Source organism: Bos indicus, chromosome 25 (assembly GCF_029378745.1).
Source record: "Bos indicus isolate NIAB-ARS_2022 breed Sahiwal x Tharparkar chromosome 25, NIAB-ARS_B.indTharparkar_mat_pri_1.0, whole genome shotgun sequence".
Lineage (NCBI taxonomy): Eukaryota > Metazoa > Chordata > Mammalia > Artiodactyla > Bovidae > Bos > Bos indicus.
In genome coordinates, this window is record NC_091784.1 from 20,549,636 (window position 1) to 20,577,123 (window position 27,488).

The 27,488-nt window shown below is 38.4% G+C and overlaps 1 protein-coding gene across 1 annotated transcript in view; it reads left to right on the forward strand.

Annotated features, from left to right (window-relative positions):
* The window catches only part of LOC109578125 (phospholipid-transporting ATPase ABCA3-like), a 204,253-nt gene that overhangs the window by 64,837 nt on the left and 111,928 nt on the right, over nt 1-27,488 (forward strand). The window contains exons 10-11 of the mRNA XM_070779778.1: nt 4,361-4,498; nt 11,167-11,284. Coding sequence (XP_070635879.1) covers nt 4,361-4,498; nt 11,167-11,284 — 256 coding nt within the window. The remainder of the gene's footprint in view (nt 1-4,360; nt 4,499-11,166; nt 11,285-27,488) is intronic.

Consider the following 27,488-nt stretch of genomic DNA (forward strand, 5'->3'; position numbering starts at 1 on the left):
CTAGTCATTCTTAGTTGGATGTAAAGGACATCCTATGACTATTGAGTAGTGATGCTATGAATATTTATGTATAAGTGTTTGTTTGAATACCTGTTTCAGGTCTTTTGGAACTATATCTATGAGTGGAATTTGGGACTGTACCTAAGCATGGTAATTTTGTGTTTAATGTTTTCAGTTTGGTGGTTTTTGGTAATTCTATGTTTAATGAAACCACTGAACTGTTTCTTTTTTTCTTTCTTTTATTTTACCCTTGAGGATATAAGGTATATCTTGTTTTGACTTGCATTTCCCTAATGACTAATCATGCTGAGGTCTTTTAATGTACTTATTGACCATTTGTATATATTATTTAGAAAAATGTCTATGCAAGTTCTGTGCCGATTTTAAAATGGGATTATTTGTCTTTTTATATATTCTGGACACTAGACTCTTATCAGATACATGGTTTGCAAATATTTTCTTCCATTCTGTGGGTTGTCTTTTCACTATCTTGACAGTGCCTTTTCATGCATAAAAGCTTTACGTGTTGATTAAGCCAATTTACCAATTTTTATTTTGTTACTGTGAATTTGGTGTCATATCTTAGTAACCATTGTCAAATATAAAGTCTTGACAATGACAAATATAAAGTGTCTATTTTTTCTTCTAAGAGTTTGGTGATTTTTATCACTTATATTTAGATCATTGGTCAATTTTTATTTAATTTCTGTGTAGTGTGAGGTAGGGATCCAACTTCAGTCTTTTGCACGTGGATATCCTGTTCTCTTCACAACACTATTTGAAAAGACTATTCTTTCCCTATTAAATGGCCTTAGCACACTTGATGGAAAAGATTGATCACAGATGTACTAGTTTATTTCTGGACCTTTAATTTTATTCCTTTGGCCTATATATGTATCCTTATAACAGTACCATACTGATTTGATTATTTATAGTATATTTATAGTAAATTTTGAAATTTGAAAGTGTGAATACTCCAACCTAGTTCTTCTTTACCAACATTGTTTTGGCTGTTAGGGGCCTCTTGCAAGTCCATATGAACTTAATGCTCAATTTTTGTATTTCTCCAAGAATGTTCATCTAAATTTTTATAAGAATTACATTGAATTTGTTGATTGTTTTAACTAATATTGCCAGATTAAAAATATTATTTGTATGTCTTATTTAAATTCTTTCAGCAAAGTTTTACAGTTTTTTCTGTACAAGTCTTTCACTTTTCGTTAACTTTATTCCCAAGTATTTTACTATTTTGGATTCTATTGTAACTGGAATTGTTAGTTTTATTTTTGTATTGCTTGTTGCTTGTATATAAAACTACAGCTGATTTTTGCATATTGTTCTTATACCTTGCACCTTTGCTGAATGTGTTTATCTCTATGAGTTTGGGTGTGTATTCTTTGGGTTTTTTTTTAATAAGTAGGATCATGTCATCTTCCTTTCCAATTTGAGTGCCTTTTATTTCTTTTTCTGCCTCATTGTTCTGACTGAATCTCCCAGTACAGTGGTGAGTAGCAAAAGTGAAAGTAGGCCTCCTTATCTTGTTCCTGATATTAGGGGAAATTTCACCATTGAATATGATGTTATCTATGGATTTTTTAAATAAAACTTCATATCATTTTGATATCATTTAAAAATTTTTTATTTTATTTATTTTTAAATATAAATTTATTTATTTTAATTGGAGGTTAATTACTTTACAATATTGTAGTGGTTTCGCCATACATTGACATGAATCCACCATGGGTGTACATGTGTTCTCCATCCTGAACCTCTCCTCCCACCTCCCTCCCCATCCCATCCCTCTGGGTCATCCCAGTGCACCAGCCCTGAGGACCCTGTATCATGCATCGAACCTGGACTGGTGATTCGTTTCACATATGATAATGTACATGTTTCAGTCCCATTCTCCCAAATCGTCCCACCCTCACCCTCTCTCACAGAGTCCAAAAGACTGTTCTATACCTCTGTGTCTCTTTTGCTGTCTCGCATACAGGGTTATTGTTACCATTGTTCTAAATTTCATATATATGCGTTATTATACTGTATTGGTGTTTTTCTTTCTGGCTTACTTCACTCTGTATAATAGGCTCCAGTTTCATCCACCTCATTAGAACTGATTCAAATGTATTCTTTTTAATGGCTGAGTAATATTCCATTGTGTATATGTACCATAGCTTTCTTAGCTATTCATCTGCTGATGGCCATCTAGGTTGCTTCCATGTCCTGGCTATTATAAACAGTGCTGCGATGAACATTGGTGTATATGTATCTCTTTCGATTCTGGTTTCCTTGGTGTGTATGCCCAGCAGTGGGGTTGCTGGGTCATAAGGCAGTTCTATTTCCAGTTTTTTAAGGAATCTCCACACTGTTCTCCATAGTGGCTGTACTAGTTTGCATTCCCACCAACAGTGTAAGAGGGTTCCCTTTTCTCCACACTCTCTCCAGCATTTATTGCTTGTAGACTTTTGGATAGCAGCCATTCTGACTGGCGTGAAATGGTACCTCATTGTGGTTTTGATTTGCGTTTATCTGATAATGAGTGATGTTGAGCATCTTTTCATGTGTTTGTTAGCCATCTGTATGTCTTCTTTGGAGAAATGTCTATTTAGTCCTTTGGCCCATTTTTTGATTGGGTCGTTTATTTTTCTGGAATTGAGCTGCAGGAGTTGCTTGTATATTTTTGAGATTGATTCTTTGTCAGTTGCTTCATTTGATATTACTTTCTCCCATTCTGAAGGCTGTCTTTTCACCTTGCTTATAGTTTCCTTTGTTGTGCAAAAGCTTTTAAGTTTAATTAGGCCCATTTGTTTATTTTTGCTTTTATTTCCAATACCTGGGAGGTGGGTCATAGAGGATCCTGCTGTGATTTATGTCAGAGAGTGTTTTGCCTATGATTTCCTCTAGGAGTTTTATAGTTTCTGGTCTTAAATGTTTAGATCTTTAATCCATTTAGAGTTTATTTTTGTGTATGGTGTTATAAAGTGTTCTAGTTTCATTCTTTTACAAGTGGTTGACCAGTTTTTTCAGCACCACTTGTTAAAGAGATTGCCTTTTCTCCATTGTATATTCTTGCCTCCTTTGTCGAAGATATGGTGCCCATAGGTACATGGATTTATCTCTGGGCTTTCTATTTTGTTCCATAAGAAGTAAAACTCTCACTGCTTGCTGATGATGTGATCCTCTACATAGAAAACCCTAAAGACTCCACCAGAAAATTACCAGAGCTAATCAATGAATATAGTAAATTTGCAGGATATAAAATCAACACATAGAAATCCCTTGCATTCTTATACACTAACAATGAGAAAACAGAAAGAGAAATTAAGGAAACAATTCCATTCACCATTGCAACGAAAAGAATAAAATACTTAGGAATATATCAACCTAAAGACACAAAAGACCTATATATAGAAAATTATAAAACACTGGTGAAAGAAATCAAAGAGGACACAAATAGATGGAGAAATTGCCGTTCATGGATCAGAAGAATCAATATAGTGAAAATGAGTATACTACACAAAGCTATCTATAGATTCAATCTATAGATTCAATGCAATCCCTATCAAGCTACCAACAGTATTTTTCACAGAGCTAGAACAAATAATTTCACAATTTGTATGGAAATACAAAAAACCTCAAATAGCCAAAGCAATCTTGAGAAAGAAGAAAGGAACTGGAGGAATCAACCTGCCTGACTTCAGGCTCTACTACAAAGCCACAGTCATCAAGACAGTATGGTACTGGCACAAAGACAGAAATATAGATTAATGATATCATTTTGTTATCATTTATCATTTTGATATAGTTTTCTTCTTTATCTTGAAACACTTTGTCAAAGGCTTTATTTCCATCAGTTGAGATGACCACATGTGTTTCTTCCATTTGTTCTATTAATGTGATATATTACATTGATTGACTTTCTTTTGTTGAAACACCCCTGCATTCCTGGGATAAATCACACTTTATCATGATGTATAATTCTTTTGATATGCTTATTAGATTCAGTTTGCTAGTAGTTGGTTTTTGCATCTATAGTCATAAGAGATATTGGATTATAGTTACTTTCTTTGTGATCTCTTTATCTGGATTTGCTGTCAGGATAACACTGACCTTATAAGAATGAATTATGGAATGTTCCCTCCTCTTATACTTTTTGGAAGAGTTGGAGAAGGACTGCTGTTAACTCTTATTTAAATGTTCAGTAGAATTCACCAGCGAAGTCTCCTGATCCTGGACTTTACTTAACTTCACTTATTTTTTGGCAATGACTCAATTGATTTCCTTGTTATGAGACTGTTCAGATAGAGTGCTTCATTTCTTAATGCTCACTTTGGTAATTTCACTTTGGCTTTCTTTGTAGCACTCGTACTGGTTCAGCAAACCAAGAATTAAAATAAAAAAAGAAGAAATGAATGACTCTGTGATAACTCAAAACAAGTATTTTGAGGCTGAACCTACTGGCTTGGTGGCAGGTATCAAGATCAAACATTTGTACAAGGTATTGTTTCAAAAGTCTCTTTTTCTTACGAAGACTGAATACTACATACTACTATTAGGATTGTTTGTAACTAGCTATTCCAAGAAATCAAATGAGATACTTAATAAAGAATCATAGTTAATAGAGTTCTCATCTGAAGCATTCATAGAACATATAAATATATATTCTGTGTGTGATCTTATTTGCTCTACCTGTTGTGCTTATTTTTAATCTCCTCTAATGGATTTGGCAGCAAGTGATATTTGAATTTTGTAATAAAATTCTCTGAAGAAAATAAACTTTATAATGCAATAATAACATTTGGGTGTGTGGTTGGAGAGGATAACATCAAAGGTAGTTAAAGCAAAACCTCTATGAAGGGATAACCTTTGAACTAGAGAATGAGAAGAATCAATTATTTGAAAAGCTAAAGGAAAAACACTCATGTTAGAAAATCACAAATTTGAAAACCCTGAGGTGAGAAAAGACTTTCATGTTGAAAGATTGCTGCTGCGAGCCATTAGCTATGCCGGGATTCATGACTTCCAGAGAGAGGATTTTGATCTGTGGCCAGAGACGAGGCTCAATCACTAGGAGCTTTTATGTAGCAAAAGTTTATTAAAGTATAAAAAGGATAGTAAAACCTTCCAGCATAGACATCAGAAGGGGACAGAAAGTGTGCCCCCTTGCTAGTTTTTAGCAAGGAGTTATATATCTGTTAGCAAGCTGCTAATTAGATAAAAGAAACAGCTCAAAACTGAGAGAGCTGCACCTGACCCCTCTCCCACAGCATGCATTTTGAGATAGCATTGGCACAAGGTGAGTCATCCCAGCCATAAAACAATTGACATGAATCTTGAAGAAAGGCCGATTTCCAGGCAAATACATAGTTTCATTAACAGAGCTTAAGAGAACATTTCCATGTGTAAGACATACTGGTTTGTAGAGCCATTAGCAGTTCAAGGTTTGAGAAAAAGGTTAGTCTTGGGGGAAATGGATTTGAAGAAAGGCAGATTCCAAGGGAAATACATAGTTTCATCAAGATAGCTTAAGAAAAACATTTCCATAAGAAAAACACATTGGTTAGCTCAAGGTTTGAGAAAAGTTAAGTTCAAGTGGAACCAGGAGTTGCCGTGACAGCATAGAATTAGGAAAAAATGTCTGCCACTTGCAGTTTATTTCCTCCTGCCTCTTGGGGACCCCTAGTCTTCCTACCTGTTACCCTGTCAATGTGTTTGAGGAACAGAAAAAAAAAAAAAATACAATATTTGGAGGCAAAAGAATGTTAGTAAATGGCTTCATTGGGAAGCCATTATTTGGCTAGAGGAATGTGTGTGTGTATATATATATATATATATATATATATATATATTTTTTTTTTTTTTTTTAAGATCATTTTTGACTACCTTGTGGGAAATGGGATGTTGGAAATTGAGGAGTTAAGGAGAAGTGTAGGAAACAAAGACCAATGGTACCTTGCTTCAGAAGTAATGATAGTTGAACAAAGGTCATAGCAATACCTATTAAAAGAAATGGACAAATCCAAGATATTTTCCACAGAATGGAGAATATTGGGGGATAAGTGGGCACTGAAAAAAAGAAGGAAACTAGATAACAAACTATTAATGGAGCAATTAAATGTTAAATAACATAGACCTTTGCTATTCTTACCAAGTTATAGTAGATTTTCTTAAGTGTTTCTCCATTTGCAGTATTTTCTCAGATCAGTTTCTGGAGGCTTTAAGTGGTTGCTTTTTGTTTTGTTTTTTTAATTTTTTTTCTTTTTTTCAGTTCTGAACTCCTTTTTTTATTATTATTTTTTAGCTGAATGATAATTGCTTACAGAATTTTGTAGTTTTCTATCAAACCTCAACATGAAACATGTTTTTTTAAATTTTTACCAGAATTTCTTGTTCCACTGTGGAGTGGGTCTATGGAGCTCTTCATGCCTATTTCCCAGAAATGAATCTTTTTATTGTCTTTTTTAATGGATTCAATTTTCTTAAATTTTGTTTAGAGTGTTTTTAATGAGGATTTTTATGATAGATATTGTTCTCTTTTCATTTGTTGTAAGGTATTTCTCTCATTTTGATACCAGGATAATGATAGCTTCATATAGTGAGTTGGGAAGTATTTCCTCCTTTTCAATTTTCCAGAAGAGATTTTGTACATGTATTATTTTGTATCTAATTACTTGGGGAATTTTCCTGAGATCTTTTTTGTAATTAATTTCTAATTTAACTCTGATTATGGTCAAAGAAAGACACTTTGTATGACTTCAATTCTTTTAAATGTGTTGATTCTTACTTGTTTCAGTCAATCATTTGTCTAAATAAATTTTATAAGTACTTGAAAATAATGTGTAATCTGCTCATGTTAAGTGAATTAATACAAAAATGTCAATTAAGACAAGTTAGTTGTTAGCTCTTCAAGTATTCTATGTCCTTACTGATTCTACATATTCTAACAATTATTGAGAGCAAAGTATCAAAGTCTTTGATAATAACTGCATTTTTCTATTTCTGTTTGTAGTTCTATTGATTGTTGCCTCATGTATTTTGAATTCAGTTATTGGGTATATAAACATTTAGTAATATTATGTCCTCTTGAAAGGCTGATCTCATTATGATTATAAAATGACATTCTTATCTTTGGCAATATTTTTTCTCTCTTAAATCTACTCTAATTGTTGTTTATGTAACCACACCACTTACCTTTTATTATTATTATTGAATTCTGTTTTACTATAACACTAAGACTTTCAGGTTATTGGTTTTAATTTTCAAATTAAAATATTTTCTGAATGTTTGTATAATTTATTGTATTTGAATAGAACAACATCAACTAGGCAATATCCATGTGTTTCTAAAACCACATTTTTGAGGTTTGATTAACATCCAAAAAGCTAATTATCCTACTTAAATGTCACCTGATTAATATACATGTATACTATGGGGGCTTCCCAGGTGACATTAGAGGTAAAGAACCCACCTGCCAATGCAGGAGACATGAGATGCACATTTGATCCTTGGCTTGGGACGATCCCCTTGAGGAGGGCATGGCAACTCACTCCAGTATTCTTGCCTGGAAAACCCCATGGACAGAGGAGCCTAGCTGCTGCAGTCCATGGGGTCACAAAGAGTCAGACACGACTGAAGTGACTTAGCACACATGTATAAATGTACATGTCAGTTCAGTTCAGTTCAGTCACTCAGTCTTGTCCAACTCTTTGCAACCCCATGGACTGCAGCACACCAGGCTTCCCTGTCCATCACAAACTCCCAGAGCTTGCTAAAACTCATGTCCATCAAGTCAGTGATGCTATCCAACCATCTCATCCTATGTCTCTTCTTTTTAATGTGCTGTCTAGGTTGGTCACAGCTTTTCTTCCAAGGAGCAAGCTTTGTTTAATTTCATGTCTTCGGTCACCATCTGCAGTGACTTTGGAGCCCCCAAAAATAAAGTTTGTCACTGTTTCCATTGTCTCCCCATCTATTTGCCATGAAGTGATGGGACCAGATGCCATGATCTTCGTTTTTTAAATGTTGAGTTTTAAGCCAGATTTTTCACTCACCTCTTTCACTTTAATAAAGAGGCTTTTTAGTTTCTCTTCATTTTATGCCATAAAAGAGCTGTCATCTACATATCTGAGATATTGATATTTCTCCTGGTAATCTTGATTCCAGTTTGTGCTTCATCCATCCTGACATTTCACATGATGTACTCTTCATATAAGTTAAATCAGCAGGGTGTCAATATACAGTCTTGACGTACTCCTTTCCCAATTTGGAACCAGTTGATTGTTCCATGTCCGATTCTAACTGTTGCTTCTGGACCTGCATACAGGTTTCTCAGGAGAAAGGTAAGGTGGTCTGGTATGCCCATCTGTTGAAGAATTTTCCACATTTTGTTTTGATCTACACAGTCAAAGGCTTTGGCATAATCAATAAAGCAGGAGTAGATGTTTTTCTGGTATTCTCTAGGTTTTTTGATGATCCAGTGGATGTTGGAAATTTGATCTCTAGTTCCTCTGCCTTTTGGTAATGCTAGCATGTGAGATGAATGCTAGAATGTGAGATCATTTGAACATTCTTTGGCATTGCCTTTCTTTGGGGTTGAAATGAAAACTGACCTTTTCCAGTCCTGTGACCACTGCTGAGTTTTGCAAATTTGCTGACATATGGAGTGCAGCACTTTCACAGCATCATCTTTTAGGATTTGAAATCCTAAAACAACAATCCTTCCAATGAATATTCAGAGTTGACTTCCTTTAGAATTGACTGATTTGATCTCCTTGCTGTCCAAGGGACTCTCAAGAACTTTCTCCAGCACCACAGTTCAAAAGCATTAATTCTTCAGTGCTCAGCCTTCTTTGTGATTCAACTCTCACATCCGTATATGACTACTGGAAAAACCATAGCTTTGACTATACAAGACTTTGTGGCAAAGTGATGTCTCTGCTGTTTATTATGCTGTCTAAATTTCTCATAGCTTTTCTTCCAAGAAGCAAGCATCTTTTAGTTTTGTGGCTGCAATCACTGTCCGCAGGGATTTTGAAGCCCAAGAAAATAAAGTCTTTCACTGTTTCCACTTCTATTTGCCATGAAATGATGGGACTGGATGCCATAATCTTAGTTTTTTGAATTTGAGTCTTTAGCAGATTTTTCACTCTCATCTTTCACCTTCACCAAGAGGCTGTAGTTCCTCTTCACTTTCTGCCATTAGTGTGGTATTATCTGCATATCTGAGGTTGTTGATATTTCTCCAGCAGTCTTGACTCCAGCTTGTGTTTCATCCAGTCCAGCATTTCACATGATGTATTCTGCATATAAGTTAAATAAGCAAAGTGACAATATACCGCTTTGATGTACTCCTTTCCCAACTGTGATCAGTCCATTGTTCCATGTCCAGTTGTAACTGTTGCTTCTTGACCTTGATACAGGTTTCTCAGGAGACAGGTAAGGTGATCTGGTAGTCCCATCTCTTGAAGAATTTTCCAAAGTTTGTTGTGATCGACACAGTCAAAGGCTTTAGTGTAGTCAATGAAGCAGAAGTAGATGTTTTTCTGGAATTCTCTTGTTTCTTCTATAATCCAGCAGATGTTGACAATTTGATCTCTGGTTCCTCTGCCTTTTCTAAACCCAGCTTGTGCATCAGGAAGTTCTCAGTTCATATACTTTTGAAGCCTAGCTTGAAGGATTTTGAGCATTATCTTGCTATCATGTGAAATGAGTGCAATTGTATGGTAGTTTGAACTTTCTTTGACATTGCCCTTTTTTGGGATTGGAATGAAAACCAACTTTTTCCAGTCCTGTGGCCACTTCTGAGTTTTCCAAATTTGCTGGCATATTGAAGGCAGCACTTTCACAGCATCATCTTTTAGGATTTGAAATAGCTCAACTAGAATTCCATCACCTCCACTATCTTTGTTCATAGTGATGCTTCCTAAGGCCTTCTTAACTTTTCACCCCAAGATGTCTGGCTCTAGGTGAGTGATCACACCATCGTGGTTATATGGGTCATTAAGATGTTTTTTGTATAGTTCTGTGTATTCTTGCCACCTCTTAATATCTTCTGCTTCTGTTAGGTCCATACCATTTCTGTCCTTTATTGTGCCCATCTGTGCATGAAATGTTCCCTTCGTATCTCTAATTTTCTTGAATTGGAGGATAATTGCTCTACAATATTGTGTTGGCTTTTGCCATACATCAATCTCTTCTATGTGGATATTTTTCAGGAGTAAATACTGTAGTACTATGCAGTCTATGGTTGGTTGAATCAGTTGATGTGCAGGAAGCACAGATATGGAAGACCAACTATAAATTATATGTTAATTAACCCCCATGTTGTTCAAAAGTCAACTATAGTAGGAATTTTCAAAAGACCCTTCTGAAAGTTTGTCAAGCATGTTTTATAAAGGATCAAATAAATATTTTAGGCTCCATGATCCACATAGATTGTCTGTCACATATTCTGTTTTATATTTTTTACCAAGTCTTTAAAAGTATAAAAAACTGTTCCTAGTTTTTGTTTTTGTTTTTGCCATACAAAAGCAGATAATGGACCATATTTGAGCTGCTGTTGGAATCTTAAGAATTTCTGGACATGCTTTTGAAGTGAAGTGAAAGTCGTTCAGTCATGTCCAACTCTTTGTGACCCCATGGACTATACAGTCCATGGAATTCTCCAAGCCAGAATACTGGAGTGGGTAGCCTTTCCCCTCTCCAGGGGATCTTCCCAACTTAGGGATCAAACCCAGGTCTTCCGCATTACAGACAGATTCTTTACCAGCTGAGCCATCAGGTTTTTATCAATAAATAAACTTCTGGCTGAAATCACGGCATCAACTTTTCCAATCATTGGTGGCAGTTTCTGTGAGCTTTCCTAGATCCTGCTACAGTTTATTAAACCCATAATTACAATATGATGTTCTTTATACACAAAGTATAAAAAAGTCTCCATTTTCCTTACCAAGTGTAAATAGATATACATACCACCAAGACTTCATATTTATTTTGGCTAGTATACAAACTTAATGCACCTACATGTATTGCTCCTTGTTCACAGTATCATCTTTTTTATACAATGTGAGTTTGATGATATGATGTTTCTTCTAAGGATAGGATATAAGCATCTTTAATAAGTGATAAGTGAAAAATATCAAGTTATTTCTTTTCTTTATTCCACAGGAATTAGGTGACAAAGTAGTAATAAACAATATGTCTTTGAATTTATATAAAGGGCAGATCACTATTCTCCTAGGACAAAATGGGGCAGGAAAAACCACAGCCTTGTCTATTCTCACAGGTATGTATTTGGCTGTATCCAAAGCAGCAGTCAGGTTCCTTCTAAACTATAAATCAATCAACAGCTTTTAGTGTTAAAGTATGTTTTCATTTCAGTGTTGTAGTTATTATTACAGTTTCAATTATTTAAAACCAAGATGCTCACATGATATAATACATTAATTTAATCAATTAAAAATGTGCCAGCTCTTTTTCTAGGAATAGATATAACAGTGGCGAATTCAAAGTTGTTACATTCAGTTTTATACTCTGGTAGAGATACAGACAAAAATGTGAAACATACAACACACCATAAATGAAAAGGAAGATGTAGAATCCAAAAGAATGACACCTAACCTGTTTTGGGCATGATGAATGGGGTAGTGACATCAATATGAGGCAAATAAGAGATATAAAGAGCTATGAAGGAAAGGAAAGAAGAACATTATATAAGCAAAGACTAGAAAACTGAAGAGCAGGGAACAGACATATGACTAGACTATGAAAGGAATGTAAATAATGGCAAAAGATGAAGATGGATGAATAATCAAAAGGTCAAATCATAAAAGAATTGGGAGAAGCCATCCATTAAAGTTTAGAATTTATTCTGAAAGCAATGAAAGGTCATGAAAGGATATTTTATGAAGGTTTATACTTTAAAAATATTGTATTCACTAAAAAGAAAGAGTGGATAAAGAATACTAGGGACCATTAGAACAGTGAACTCTATGTTGAGCATAAGTCCTAGAGGCTAAAGCAGGGTTGAGCCTAGTACTCAAGATAAAAACAGCCTCTGTTTGTTACAAAAGTGATGTCAAAACTAACAAGAGGGGCAGACACTACTCATAGTCTCTGCTGTTTTGTGTATTTGAACTGACTCCCTCTATGTCTGTTAAAACTTTTCTTAAAAGAATGACTGCCTAGCTAACACAAGGTCATGATTCTAGTTATCATTACCTTCATGATAATATTAATATATGTATAATATATATAGTTAATATGCTTTACATAATTTGTCCTGGAATACACACCATGCTTTATTTTTCTTTTTTTATGGTTAGAACATTTTCTTTACAAAATATTATTTTAGTTTCAGTCATATGACATAGTGATTCAGTGTTTTTATACATTATGAAGTGGTCATCACAATAATTCTAATAACCACAGATCAAAGTTATTGCAGTATTGCTGATTATATTCCTTATGCTTTACACTTAGCTTCATACCCTCTAATGGATCATATTGTTACAAATGGAAAGATAGGTATAAATATAGATACATGTATCACATCTTATCTATTCATCTCTCAGTGGATATGTGCTTCCATATCTTGTGTGTGGTAGTCACTCAGTCTTGTCCAACTCTTTGTGACTCCATAGACTGTAGTCCAACAGGCTCCTGTTGTCCATGGAATTCTCCAGGCAAGAATACTGGAGTGGGTTGCCATTCCCTTCTCTAGGGGTCTTCCTGACCCAGGGATCAAACCCTGGTCTCCTGCATTACAGGCAGATTCCTTACCATCAGAGCTACCAGGGAAGCTTCCATATATTAGATATTGTAATTAGGATTCCACATTTTCTCTGCCGAGGGTATGGATTCAGTCCCTGGTTGGAGAATTAAGATCCTGCAAGCTGCAAGGTATGGCCAAAAAAATGCTACAGTGAACATAGGGAAGCATATATATCTTTGGATTTAGTGTTTTCATTTTCTTTGGATAAATGTACAGAAGTAGAATCGCTTGATTGTATAGTAGTTCTGTTTTTAATTTTTTGAGAAACCACCACATTGTTTCATAGTGGTTGTACCAATTATATTCCACCAACAGCGTGTAAGTTTTTCCTTTTCTACATCTTCACCAAAACTTATTTCTTCTCTTTTATTTCTTCTGACAGAAGTGAGGTTCCATGCTTTACATGTTACTTAAGAACACTTGTCATACACTTTCCCATCTACACTGGGAATGCCTAATGTAGGCATCACAGTTCAGTTCTTGTTATGAATAGGATTTCAATAGGTGAGAGTCCACTGGCACCTATTGAAATCCTATTCATACACAAGATGCAGATCAAAAGCAACCGTCCAGTGAAAACACAGCAGAGGAGGTAGCTCCAACCTTCAGTCCCTTCACAAACTAAACTGATGAAGAAATACAGAATGTCAACACCAATTTTGGCAGAGCTCTGGAAGCAGGCAAAGCCTTACAGCAATAAAGCAATACCAAATAAAGAAAAAGGTAAAAAAAAAAAAAGAAAAAGGTAAATTGGATGATAGGTGAGAGTGACTCAGCAATTTTGGAAGCCTCAGGCCCTGTGCATCTCAGAAACACTGGGATGACAACAACATACAGGGACGAAATACCTTTCTAAGAATTCTAGAAACCAGTTTGGAAGCTACAGCGCACAAATGACTACTTAGTGAGTACCATAAAGCACATGAAGTTTGTGTCATTTTCTCACTTAATCTGTCCCTCCAAACAGTATGGCAGAGTCAGAAGGAATCTTCACAATGCCTAAATTTTACTTTGGGGCAAAAGGGGAAAGCTGGGATTTCCATTTAGTGATCTTGCTTGTCTGGGGCTGCCTTTGAGACTGGTTTCTATCTTGCCTAATAGAGTACTTGTGGGAGAGGCAGTGTGGTATGGATGCAATTTGGAATCCACAGGAAAAAAACAGGCCAGCTTGAGGCACTTTAAAGTGCTTAAAAGCCACAGAAAATTTGCAGTTCTGTAGGCAGGGAGCAAGATAGGACAGGAAAAGAAATACAGTAGAAACTGAAACCAAAAAACTCCAAGCTGCTTAAGAAAATTAATACAGTTAGAAACAGATACTGATGGCTGCAATCACCGTCCACAGTGATTTCGGAGCCCAAGGAAAAAAATTTGTCGTTGCTTCCACTTTTCCCCCTTCTATTTGCCATGAAGTGATGGGACCGGATGCCATCATCTTGGTTTTTGAATGTTGAGTTTCAGTCCCGCTTTTTTCACTCTCCTCTTTCACCCTCATCAAGAGGTTCTTTAGTTCCTCTTCACTTGCTGCCATTACGGTGATATCATCTTCATATCTGATGTTGATTTCTCCCAGCAATCTTGATTCTAGCTTATGATTCATCCAGCCCAGCATTTCTCATAATGTGCTCTGCATATAAAAGTTAAACAAGCAGGATGACAATATACAGCCTTGTCGTACTCCTTTCCCAATTTTGAACCAGTCAGTTGCTCCATGTCTGATTCAAACTGTTGCTTCTTTTTTTTTTTTTTTAAACTTTACATTTTGATATTTGGCAAACTGTTGCTTCTTGACCTACATACAGGTTTCTCAGGAGACAGGTAAGATGGTCTGGTATTCCTATCTGTTTAAGAATTTTCCACAGTTTGTCATGATCCACACACTCAAAGGCTTTAGCGTAGTCAATGAAGCAGAAGTAGATGTTTTTCTGGAATTCCCTTGCTTTCTCTAGGATCCAACAAATGTTGGCAATTTGACCTCTGCTTCCCCTGCCTTTTCTAAACCCAGCTTGTACATCTGAAAGTTTTTTATTCAAATACTGCTGAAGCCTAGCTTGACAGATGTTGAGCATTACCTTATTAGGATGTGAGATGAGTACAATTGTATGGTAATTTGAACAATCTTTGGCATTGCCTTTCTTTGGGATTGGAATGAAAAAAAATTGACCTTTTTCAGTCCTGAGGCCACTTCTGAGTTTCCCAGACTTGCTGATACATTGAATGCAGCATCTTTTAGGATTTTAAATAGCTCAGGTGGAATTCCGTCACCTCTACTAGCGTTGTTCACAGAAATGCTTTCTAAGGCCCACTTGAATTCACACTCCAGAATGCCCAGCTCTAAGTGAGAGACTACACCCTCATGGTTATCCATTAGGACCTTTTTTACATAGTACTTCTGTGTATTTTTGCCACCCCTTCTTAATCTTATCTGTTTCTGTTAGGTCCTTACTGTTTCTGTCCTTTACTGTGCCCATCCTTACATGAAATGTCCTTTTGATATTTCTAATTTTCTTGAAGATATCTCTAGTCTTTCCCATTCTATCATTTTCTTCTATTTCTTTGCACTGTTCACTTAAGAAGGCCTTCTTATCTTTCCTTGCTATTCTTTGGAACTCTGCATTCAGTTGGGTATATCTTTCCCTTTCTCCCTTGCCTTTTGCTTCCTTCTTTCCTTAGCTAGTCTTTTGGACTCTGTGGGAGAGGGCGAGGGTGGGATGATTTGGGAGAATGGCACTGAAACATGTATATTATCATGTGTGAAATGGATCACCAGTCCAGGTTCAATGCATGGGACAGGGTGCTCGGGGCTGGTACACTGGGATGACCCAGAAGGGTGGGATGGGGATGGAGGTGGGAGGGGGGGTCAGGATGAGGAATACATGTACACCCATGGCTGATTCATGCAATGCATGGCAAAACTACTACAATATTGTAAAGTAATTAGCCTCCAGTTAAAATTTATATTTAAAAATTAATTAATTAATTAAAAACTAAAACCAGCAAAAAATAATGTTAAAAAATAAATAAAACATGATATTGTGCTAAATGCAAATAAATAAATAAATAAATGCCCCCCCCCCAAAAAAAAAAAAAAAAGAAAAGTAAAGCCTCTTCAGACAACCAGCTTCACGTGAGTCTTGCATTTCCTTTTCTTTGGGATGGTTTTGGTCACTGTCTCCTGTACAATGTTACTAACCTCCATCCACAGTTCTTTAGGCACTCTGTCTACCAGGTCTAATCCCTTCAATCTATTCATCATCTACACTGTATGTGGGGGTTTAATTTAGGCCTAATTATCTTCTTGATTTCTTCAATTTAAGCCCTGAATTTTGCAATAAGGAACTCATGATCTGAGCCACAGTCAGCTCCAGGTCTTGTTGCTGATGGTATAGAGTATTTCTTACTTCCACTGCAGAGAACGTAATCAATCTGATTTTGGTATTGACCATCTCGTGATGTCCATGTGTACAATTGTCTCTTGGATTCCTGGAAGAGGGTGTTTGCTATGACCAGTGTGTTCTTTTGACAAAACTGTTAGCCTTTGCTCTGCTTCATTTTGTACTACAAAGCCAAACTTGTCTATTATATACCGGGTATCTCTTGACTTCCGCTTTTGCATTCCAATCCCCTATGATGAGAAGAACATCTTTTTGTTCTAGAAGGTGTTGTAGGTCTTCACAGAACAGGTCAACATCAGCTTTTTCTGCATCAGTGTTTTGGGCATAGACTTCGAGTACTGTGATGTTGAATAGTTTGCCTTAGAACAATCCAAGATCATTCTGTCATTTTAAAGGTTGCACCCAGGTATTGTATTTTGAACACTTTTGTTGACTATGAGGGCTACTCCATTTCTTCTAAGCGATTCTTGCACACTGTTCAGTTCAGTTCAGCCGCTCAGTTGTGTCCGACTCTTTGCGACCCCATGAATCACAGCATGCCAGGCCTCCCTGTCCATCACCAACTCCCAGAGTTCACCCAAACTCATGTGCATCAAGTCGGTGATTCCATCCAGCCATCTCATCCTCTGTCGTCCCCTTCTCCTCCTGCCCTCAATCCTTCCCAGCATCAGGGTCTTTTCCAATGAGTCAACTCTTCGCATGAGGTATTGGAGTTTCAGTCTCAGCATCAGTCCTTCCAATGAACACTGAGGACTGGTCTCCTTTAGGATAGACTGGTTGGATCTCCCTGCAGTCCAAGGGACTCTCAAGAGTCTTCTCCAACACCACAGTTCAAAAGCATCAATTCTTTGGCACTCAGCCTTCTCCACAGTCCAACTCTCACATCCATACATGACCACTGGAAAAACCATAGCCTTGACTAGATGGACCTTTGTTAGCAAAGTAATATCTCTGCTTTTTAATATGCTACCTAGATTGGTCATAACTTTCCTTCCGAGGAGTAAGCGTCTTTTAATTTCATGGCTGCAGTCACCATCTGCAGTGATTTTGGAGCCCCCCAAAATAAAGTCTGACACTGTTTCCACTGTTTCCCCATCTATTTCCCATGAAGTGATGGGACCAGATGCCATGATCTTAGTTTTCTGAATGTTGAGTGCAATGTAGTAGATAAAATAGTCATCTGAATTAAATTTGCCCATTCCCGTCCATTTTAGTTCACTGATTCCGGAGATGTGGATGTTTACTCTTGCCATCTCCTGCTTAACCTTGTCCAATTTACTTTGATTCATGGACCTAACATTCCAGTTTCCTGTGCAATACTGTTCTTCACAGGATCAGACTTTTCTTTCACCACCAGACACATCTACAACTTAGCATCATTTCTGCTTTGGCATATCCACTTCATTCTCTCTGGAGCTATTAGTAATTGCCCTCTGCCCTTCCCTGGGAGCATACTGGACACCTTCCAACCTGGGGAGAGGGGGAGAGGGGGATCATCTTCCAGTGTCATATCTTTTTGCCATTTTACACTGTTCTTGGGGTTCTCCCAGCAAGAATACTGGAGTGGGTTACCATTTCCTCCCCCAGTTGACCACATTTTGTCAGAACTCTTCACTATGACCTGTCTGTCATGGGTAGCCCTGCATGGCATGACTCATAGCTTCATTGAGCTACACAAACCCCTTCACCACAAGAAGGCTGTGATCCAAGTGCTGTGTACTTCTAACCTAAAGAAATGAAAAGGACTTATGAGAGAACACTGTGAACAATCATATGCTAACAGGTTAAATAATCAAAATAAAATGGACAAATTCCTAGAAACATATGAATTACCTAAACAGATTCATGAAGAAATAGAAAATGGAACAAAACTATAACAAGTAAAGCATTTGAGTCAGTAATAAAAAGCCTTCTGTATTTATTTACTAGGGCTACCATAAAAAAATATCACAGATGGGGTGAATTAAAAAACAGAAATTTATTTTTCCCCACAGTTCTAGAGGCTGGAAGTCCAAGTTTAAGGTATTAACAGGTTTGATTTCTTTTTCTTTTTCTTTTTTCTGAGGCTTTTTCCTTGGCTTATAGAAGGCCATCTTCTCCTGTGTCTTCACATGGTCTTCCTTTTGTTCACAGCTGTGTCCTAATTCTTATTATAAGGATACCAGTCATATTGGATTAGAGCCCACCGATATAACTTCATTTTATCTTAACTACCTCTTTAAAGGCCCTATATTGAAATACTCATTCTGAGGTGCTAGGGGTTAAGACTTTAACAGATGAATTGTGTAGGGATACAATTTCACCTACAACATCTCCCAGCAAAGAAAAATCCAATTCAATTACTGCACTGTTGAATTCTACCAAACATTTAAAGAATTAATATCAAGCTTTCTCAAACTTCCAAGAATAATAGAAGAGGAACACTTTCTATTCTATTTGGCCACCACTTCTGTTCTATGAGGCCAATTACCCTCCAGTCAAAGCCAGATAAAGACATCACAGGAAAAGAAAGTACAGATAAATATTCCTTCTGAATATAGTTTTTTAAAAATCATCAACAATATACAAGAGCACATTAAAAGGATATAAACCATGATCAAGTGGATTTTTCCCAAGAATGCAGCAATGTTTCAACATAAGAAAGTCAGTCAGTGCAATCACTACTGTATGTTAATAATACAACAAAACCTACATGACCATCTTAAGTATGCAAGAAAAAACATTTGATAAAATCAACAAAATTTCTTGTCAAAAACAAAACAAAACATTCAGAAAATGGAATAGAAGGAATTTCCTCGACATAATATCTATTAAAAAACACAACTAAAGTTATACACAATGGTGAAAGTCTGAAATCAGCTTTCCTCTTAATATTACAAACAAAGCAAGGATATCTTCTGTCACCACTACTACTCAGCATTGTATGGAAATTTCTAAGCAATTAGGCAAGAAAAAGAGAAAAGCTATCCAAATTGGAAAATTAAACTAAATTATCCCTATTCACAGATAGCATGATACTGTATATGGAAAGCCCAAAGAATCCACGAAAGTCTACTAGAGCTAATAAATGAATTTTGTAAAGTTACAGCTTATAAGATTAACACAAAAAACTATTTCTATATACCATAAGTGAACAATTTGAAACGGAAAATATAGCATCCAAAAGGATAGAATACATAGTAATAAATTTAACCAAGAAAATGAAAGACTTGTACACACAAATGACAAAACAATCAGTTCAGTTCAGTTCAGTCGCTCAGTCATGTCCGACTCTTTGCAACCCCGTGGACTGCCACATGCCAGGCTTCCCTGTCCATCACCAACTCCCAGAGCTTGCTCAAATTCATGTCCATTGAGTCGGTGATGCCACCCAACCATATCATCCTCTATTGTCCCCTTCTCCTCCTGCCTTCAATCTTTTCCAGCGTCAGGGTCTTTTCCAATGAGTCAGTTTGCATCAGGTGGCCAAATTATTGAAGCTTCAGCTTCAGCATCAGTCCTTCCAATAAATATACAAGATTGATTTCCTTGTGGATTGACTGGTTTGATCTCTTTGCAGTCCAAGGGACTCTCAAGAGTCTTCTCCAACACTACTCTGCACCTCAAAATGTTACTGAAAGAAAAAAAGTTAAGACCTAAGTTAATGGAAATATTTCATATGTTCATGGATCAGAACATTTAAAGTTGTCAATATTACCAAAAGCAATCTAACAATTCAACAAGTCTTTATAAAAATTCCAACTGCCTTTTTTGCAGAATTGGAAAAACTGATCCTACAATTTATATGGAATTACAAAGGTCACCAAAAAAATCTTTAAAAATAAGAATCAACTTGATGTCAAAATTCCAGACTATAAAACTCTGAAGCTACATTAATCACAAAAGTCAAAACAATGTGTTGCTGGCCAAAGGATAAACAAATAGACCAATGAAATAAAATTGAGAGACCAGAAATAAACCCATACATCTATGACCAATTTATTTTTTCAATTCTAAAGACTTGATTTATTTCTAGATTTTCTTTGAGACATTGACGTTAATTTAGTGAATCCCTTAAAGTTTCTGTTTTCTCATACAAATACAATTTTGCTAAAAGGAACACATTCTTTTTTTCTGGGTTTATTGGGATATACCTGACATATAACATTGTGTAAGTTTAAGGTATACAACATGTTGATTTGATATACTTTTATATTGTAAAATCATTACCATTGTAGCATTAGCTAACACCTCTATCACATGTTATAATTACCTTTTATGAGCTGGAAACATTTAAGATCTACTGTAAAGCAGCTTTCAAGGATGTAATACAGTATTGTTAACCATATTACAATTCTGTGCATTAGATCCCCACAATTTATTCACCTTCTGACTTGAAGTTTGTATCCTTTGACATCTCCCCCTCTTTCCTATAGGAGAATTTACAAGGTCTCCCTTGTCCCTGCCGCCTTGGGGAAAGGGTGTTGCTGGCAAACAGCTGTTCCCTGTACCCACTCTTAATGTCTCCAGACTTGTTTTCTGCTCAACTGGAGTACTGGAACTTCTCCTTTGGAAACTTAAGCTTTCATAAAGGCTCTCTCTTCTGTGGGTGACTGCCTAAGTCAGGGTTTTCTAGATGCTACCAGATGCCAGCCAATAGGGGTTGAAGGAGTTTTCACCACCAGTATTGAGATCTAACTCAATACTGACTCAAATCTGACTGCCTTTTACCTGATATCCAGGTGGGCATGACTCCTCCCATATCCCTTGGCACATGGTGCTGGATGCCGTAGCTTCCACAGAGGCATGTTTTTTCCCCATATTTTAAAGTTTTTACTTTGTATTGGGGTATAACCAATGAACAGTGTTGTGATAGTTTCAGGTGAACTGTGAAGGGACTCAGCCACACATACACATTTTCACTCATCCCAAACTCACCTCCCAACCAGGCTACCATATCATGTTGAGCAGAGTTCCATGTGCCATAGGGTAGGTCCTTGTTGGTTATCCACTTTAAATATAGCAGTGTGTACAGGCAACTGTTAAGTTCATTCTCTAAGTCTTTGAGTCCACAGATGGACTTTTGTTCATGGATAAATGCCAATTTTGTTATTGTGGAGTATGTGTGTCCTCAGTTGTGTCTGACTGTTTGTGATGCCATGGACTGTAGCCCACCAGGCTCCTCTGTCCATGGGATTTTCCAGGAAACAATATAGGAGTGAGTTGCCCTTTCCTACTCCAAGGGATCTTCCCAACTCAGGGATCAAACCTGTGTCTCTTGTGTCTCCTCCACTAGCAAGTGGACTCTACCACTGCACCACCTGGCAAGCCCTATTGTTGAGTAGGAAGATAAAAATGAGAGATATCTTATGTCACTATGATGCGGACATCATTCCACCTATCCTTTTTTAAAGGCTGGATAATATTCTATTGTGTGTATATACCACATTTTCTTTATCAACTCATCTGTAGGTGGATATTTAGGTTCTGAATCTTGGCTATTATACATAATACTGCAATGAATATAACAGTGAAATATCTAATCTAAGAATCTCTTCAATATTCTAATCTTAGTGCTTTTTGATAAATAGAAGTGAGACTCCTGGATCATATGGTATTTCTATTTTTAAATCTTTGAGGAATTTTCATATTATTTTCCACAGTGGCTACACCATTTTACATTTTCACCAATAGTGTACAGTGGTTCAAATTACTCCACATCCTCCCCAACACTTGCTATACTTTGTTTCAACAATGGCCATCCTAACAGATGTGAGATGCTATCATATTGTGGTTTTGATTTACAATTCCCTAATGATTAGTGATGCTGAGCATCTTTTCATATACCTATTGTCCATTTACATATCTTCTTTGAAGAAATGTCTATTCACTTACTTTGACTATTTTTTAAAATGATGATGCTGTTAAAGTGATGCACTCAATATGCCAGCAAATTTGGAAAACTCAGCAGTGCCCACAGGACTGGAAAAGGTCAGTTTTCGTTCCAGTCCCAAAGAAAGGCAATGCCAAAGAATGTTCAAAGTAAAGAAAGTGAAAGAAGTGAAGTCGCTCAGTCGTGTCCGACTCTTTGCGACCCAATGGACTATAGCTTACCAGGCTCCTCCATCCATGGGATTTTCTAGGCAAGAGTACTGGAATGGGTTGCCATTTCCTTCTCCAGGGGATCTTCATGACCCAGGGGTCGAACCCAGGTCTCCCGCATTGCAGGCAGACACTTTACCATCTGAGCCACTAGGGAAGCCACAGGAATGTTCAAACTATCACACAACTGCACTCATCTAACACGCTAGCAAAGTAATGCTCAAAATTCTCCAAGCCAGGCTTCAATAGTACATGAACTGTGAACTTCCATATGTTCAAGCTGGATTTAGAAAAGGCAGAGGAACCAGAAATCAAATTGCCAACATCTACTGGATCATATAAAAAGCAAGAGAATTCCAGTAAAACATCTGCTTCTGCTTCATTGAGAACACTAAAGCCATTGACATTCCACAACAAACTGTGGAAAATTCTTAAAGAGATGGGACTACCAGACCACCTTACCTGCCTCCTGAGAAACCTGTATCCAGGTCAAGAAGCAACAGTTTGAACAGGACATGGAACAACCAACTGGTTCCAAATTGGGAAAGGAGTACGTCATGGCTGTATATTGACACCCTACTTATTTAGCTTATATGTAGAGTACATCATGAGAAATCCTGGGCTGGATGAAGCACAAGCTGGAATCAAGATTTCCAGGAGAAATGTCAATAACCTCAGATATGCAGATGACACCACCCTTATAGCAGAAAGAGAAGAGGAATTAAGGAGCTGCTTGATGAAGGTGAAAGAGGAGAGTGAAAAAACTGGCTTAAAACTCAGCATTCAAATAACTAAGGTTGTTATAGAAACCATGGTGAAGGAAAGAGACAAGTGGCACTCAAAGATGCAGAACAGCAGGGGTTTTTCAGCACCGGTGCCAGCTCTGTGGAGTCACCTCCAAAGGCTGAGCACCCAGGCTCTGTTCTGTGTATCTTTTATACACCATAAGCTTCCCACTCAAACAGCTCAGATCCGCCCCTCCCCAGGTAGTCCAAGTTCCCATGGATATAACAAGCAAGCTGTTAACACAAAATAATGGATGGGAAAGCAAAAGGTTGTTACTTTAATTAGGGGCTTTATCTAGCTCCCATCTCATCCCCATCTCTTGATGTTTAGGGTGCATCTGCAGCCATCAGAGAGCATCATCTTCTGGCACTTGCTGGTATCCCTTGAAAAGCAGCAACTGGGTGGCCATCCTCTGTTCGACAACTGTCTCTATGAAACCTGTTACAACCCTGATTAGGAGGGGTGTGAAGCAGGGAATAAGCAGACATCCAGCGAGTATGACTACGACCATCCCAATCATTTTTTTAAACCAACCTAGCCAAGAGAACCATCCTCCAAAGAGGCCATTCACTCTGAGGGCTCTAATTTTTCCCTTTCAGTAATTTTTCCTTCCCATGGACAGGGAGGCCTGGCGTGCTACAATTCATGGGATCGCAAAAAGTCAGACACGACTGAGCGACTGAACTGAACTGAACTGAACTGAGTGCATAGGGAAGCTGAACTATAACATGCGGCCAGTTGGTATATAGAGTAAGTGAATCCTTGGACCCATTTCCTTTATTGGTAGAAAGATTCCATACATTCAGAACAATCATCCTGACTCTCAGATGAGGAGGGGATTTTACAACTTAACAGAACTATAAGGCAAAAATATGCTGTTTTCATATTCAAGCTGATCGCAGTAGGAGATTCCAAAAAACAAGAACTATGAAGAAGTAGGCAAAGCAGAGGGAAAGTTTTAGGATACAGGTCCACTCTTGGGGAAAAACAGAGTAAAGCCCAATTCTGAATAAGATGAATAGGGGGAGTCCCAGTCCAATTAATAACCAATATGGCCTTTTGTCCATCCTGTTGGTTCCTCAAGCTTCAGCCTCGTGTTGACTGACCAGCTTCTGATGTGGCCAGAGCAGGGCTTCGGGATGGTGGTTTCCTTCTTTGCAAGGTCAGGCACAGGGATTGCTCTGGACTGAGGGTCATTTCCCACTTCTATCAGCTATCAGACAAACTTGCAGGTTTGACTCTGGAGTAATGGATCCAAGTTGCCTATTCCTGCCACCCTGAGAGCAGTGGGAGTAGTTAAGATTACAGAATAGGGCCCTTTCCACATGGGTTTTAAAGGCTCTTTTTTCCAATCCTTTACCCATTCTTGATTCCCTGGTTGGTGGGATGTACTGTTATGCCTAAGGATATGGGTATTCTATCAACTGTCCATTCATGTATTTGAGAGATTGGGTGTCCTAATCCTTGTAGCTGCCTATGTAAGTCCAAGTTCCTCAGCTCTCTGGTGTACCCCCTTAAGTTGACTAGAGAGAGTGGTTGTCCATACAGAATTTCAAATGGTGAAAACCCTATCCCTGCCCGGGCTGAACACTTCACCTTTAAGAGGGCCACAGGTAACATGTCTACTGTAAGCTGGTCAACATGTCAACATGTAAGCTGGTCTCCTGGCAGTTTTTCTAGGGTTTGCTTGAGAGTTCATTCATGCTTTCCACTTTCCCTGAGCTCTGGGGACGGCAGGCAGTATGCAATTTCCACTGGATTTTCAAAGCCTTTGCCACCTGTTATACTGTCTCAGCTACAAATGCCAGTCCATTGTCCGACCCTGTGGTCAGAGACATTCCATACCTGAGGACAATGTCTTTCAGGAATGCCTTGGATACTTCTCTTGCTTTTTCAGTTCGGGTAGGAAAGGCTTTCCCACCCAGCCTGAAAAGGTGCAGATAAAAACTAAAAAGTATCTAAATCCTCGACTTGGGGTGATTTCAGTGAAATCTACTTCCATACCCTCAAAGGGGGATAGTCCACAATGTTGTGTCCCTGCTGGCCTACTAGGCCTCTGGCAGGCATTACTTTGTAAACAGGTTACACACTGCTGGGAGACAGAAGAACAGAGTGTGGGGAGGCAGCAATGAGATAGTACCCGCCTTGCAAAGTCTCTAAGGTGGTCTTGCCCATATGAGTCAGTTTATGTTGCTGGTGGACCAGCTTGTAGGCTGGCTGTTCTGGAACATAGACTTTGTGGTCCTGTGTGACCCACCATTCCGTCTTGGCCTTGGTTCCCCGTTCCTTTTTTATCCATTTTTCCTCCTCAGGAGAGTACCTAGGGGCAATGCGTATCTTCAGGGCTAGCAGGACTTTCGGTTTGTCTGGCAGCTGTCCCCAGGAAGCCTCCTTGGTGGCTGCATCAATGTGGCAGTTCCCTTTGGCCACCGGGTCACCTCCCTTCTGGTGGCCTTTGCAGTGGACAACTGCCACTTCTTTTGGTTCCCATACTACTTCCAGAAGTTTCAGGATTTTGGGTTTGGTTTTTAATGCCTTTTCCTTCTGCTGTAAGGAGTCCTCTTTCCTTGTGTAAGGCTCCGTGGACATGTAGAGTAACAAAAGCATACCACAAATCAGTATAGATGTTGACTCACTGGTCCTGGCTGAGTTCCAGTGCCCTGATTAATGCCCATAACTCCACTCTCTGCACTAACCGTCCTTGAGGAAGCACCTCTGCTTCTCCCACTTCAGAATCAGACACCTCATCATACCCAGCCATCCTCTTCCCATTTTCCATGAAGCTGCTACCATCAGTATATAGGACCAGGTCTGTGTTGTTGAGTGGCTTGTCAGTCAGATCTGGTCTAGTAAAAAATGCTTCATCTAGTATTTCCAAGCAGTCATGGTCCAAGGGCCCTGTTTCATCTGGTAAGAAGGTAGCTGTGTTTAGAGTCCATACAACTTCCAGTTTTACCCGTGAATTTTCACGTAGTAACCCTTGATATTGAGTCATCTGTGCATGCATGAGCCAATGGTGGCCTCAGCTATGTCCATCAGGATTACAACTGAGTGTGGGACCTTAACATTTAGGTTTTGCCCCAGTGTTAATCTGTCAACCTCCCTTACTAGCAAGGTAGTGGCTGCGAATGCTTGGAGGCAGGGTGGCCCGGCCACAACCAAATTGATCTGTTTAGACAAGTAGGCCACCAGCCTTTGCCAAGGTCCGAATTCTTGGGTCAAGATTCCCAAGGCCATTTTGTTCTTGTCATGAACAGAGATTGAACTCTCTGGTTACATCAGGAAGCTTTAGGGCTGGGACCTTGGAGATTTTTGCCTTAACTGTTTGATATGCCTCCTCTTGGCTTGGTCCCCACTTAAGGGAAGCCTTTTCCTCCCCTTTCAGAGCCTAATATAGGCACCTAGCCAGGTCTGAAAATCCAGGAATCCATATCCTGCAGAATCCTGCTGCTCCCAGGAACTTGCAGACCTTCTGGCGAGTGGTAGGGGTAGGGATGGCACAAACTGCTTCTTTCCTTTCAGTTTTGAGCTTCACCGGCCCCACATGATGTTGAAACCTAGGTATTTGACTCTTCTTTTACAGATTTGTGCCTTTTTATTTGATACCTGGTACCCAGCTTCCATGAACAAGGAGAGGGGGCCCTTTGTTCCTTCTAAGCATCAAGCCTGTGTTGTGCTGGCCAGCAGAAGTCCATCGACATATTGCAGCAGGACACAGTGTAATTTATCCAAGTCAGCGGCCAAAGCTCCACTGAAGAGAATAGGGGAGTTCTTGAGCCCCTGAGGAAGCCTCGTCCAAGAGAGCTGTTCCTTGTTTCCTGTGTGTGGTTTTTTCCCATTCAAAGGCAAATAGTGGTTGGCTGACAGGTGCAACTCAGAGGCAGAAGAAGACATCTTTTAAGTCCAAGCAAGTAAACCATTCGGCTGTGGAAGGGATCAGTCCTAGCAGAGTGTACGGATTAGACACTGCCAGGTGCAGACTAGTTGTTGCCTTGTTTACAGCTCTTAAGTCCTGAACCAGATGGTAGTCATGCGTCCCTGTCTTCTTCACGGGTAGTAATGGGGTGTTCCAGGGTGACTGGTATTTCATCTGAAGTCCGTGTTGGTGTAGTCTGTCTCAATGAGCCTGGATTCCCAATCAGGCCTCCCAGGGCATTGGATACTGTCACAGTTTTACAGGCCGAGCTCCCAGTTTCCAATAAATCAGGATGGGAGCATAGTGTTTTGCCAGACCTAGAGGATTTTTCTTGGCCCAAACTAGTGGGTACTCAGTGTCTAATTCAGGAGGAATGGTCCTTTTCCCTGGAGGGGAAGAACACAGGTGCCGTTCTTCTTCTCTCCTTACAGCGAGAATCATAATCAAGGAGGAGGGCAGTCCTGCTAGCTTTAGCTGAGTTGACCTGTCAACAGAAAAGGAAATCTGGGCCCCCATCTTAGCAAGCAGGTCTCTTCCCATC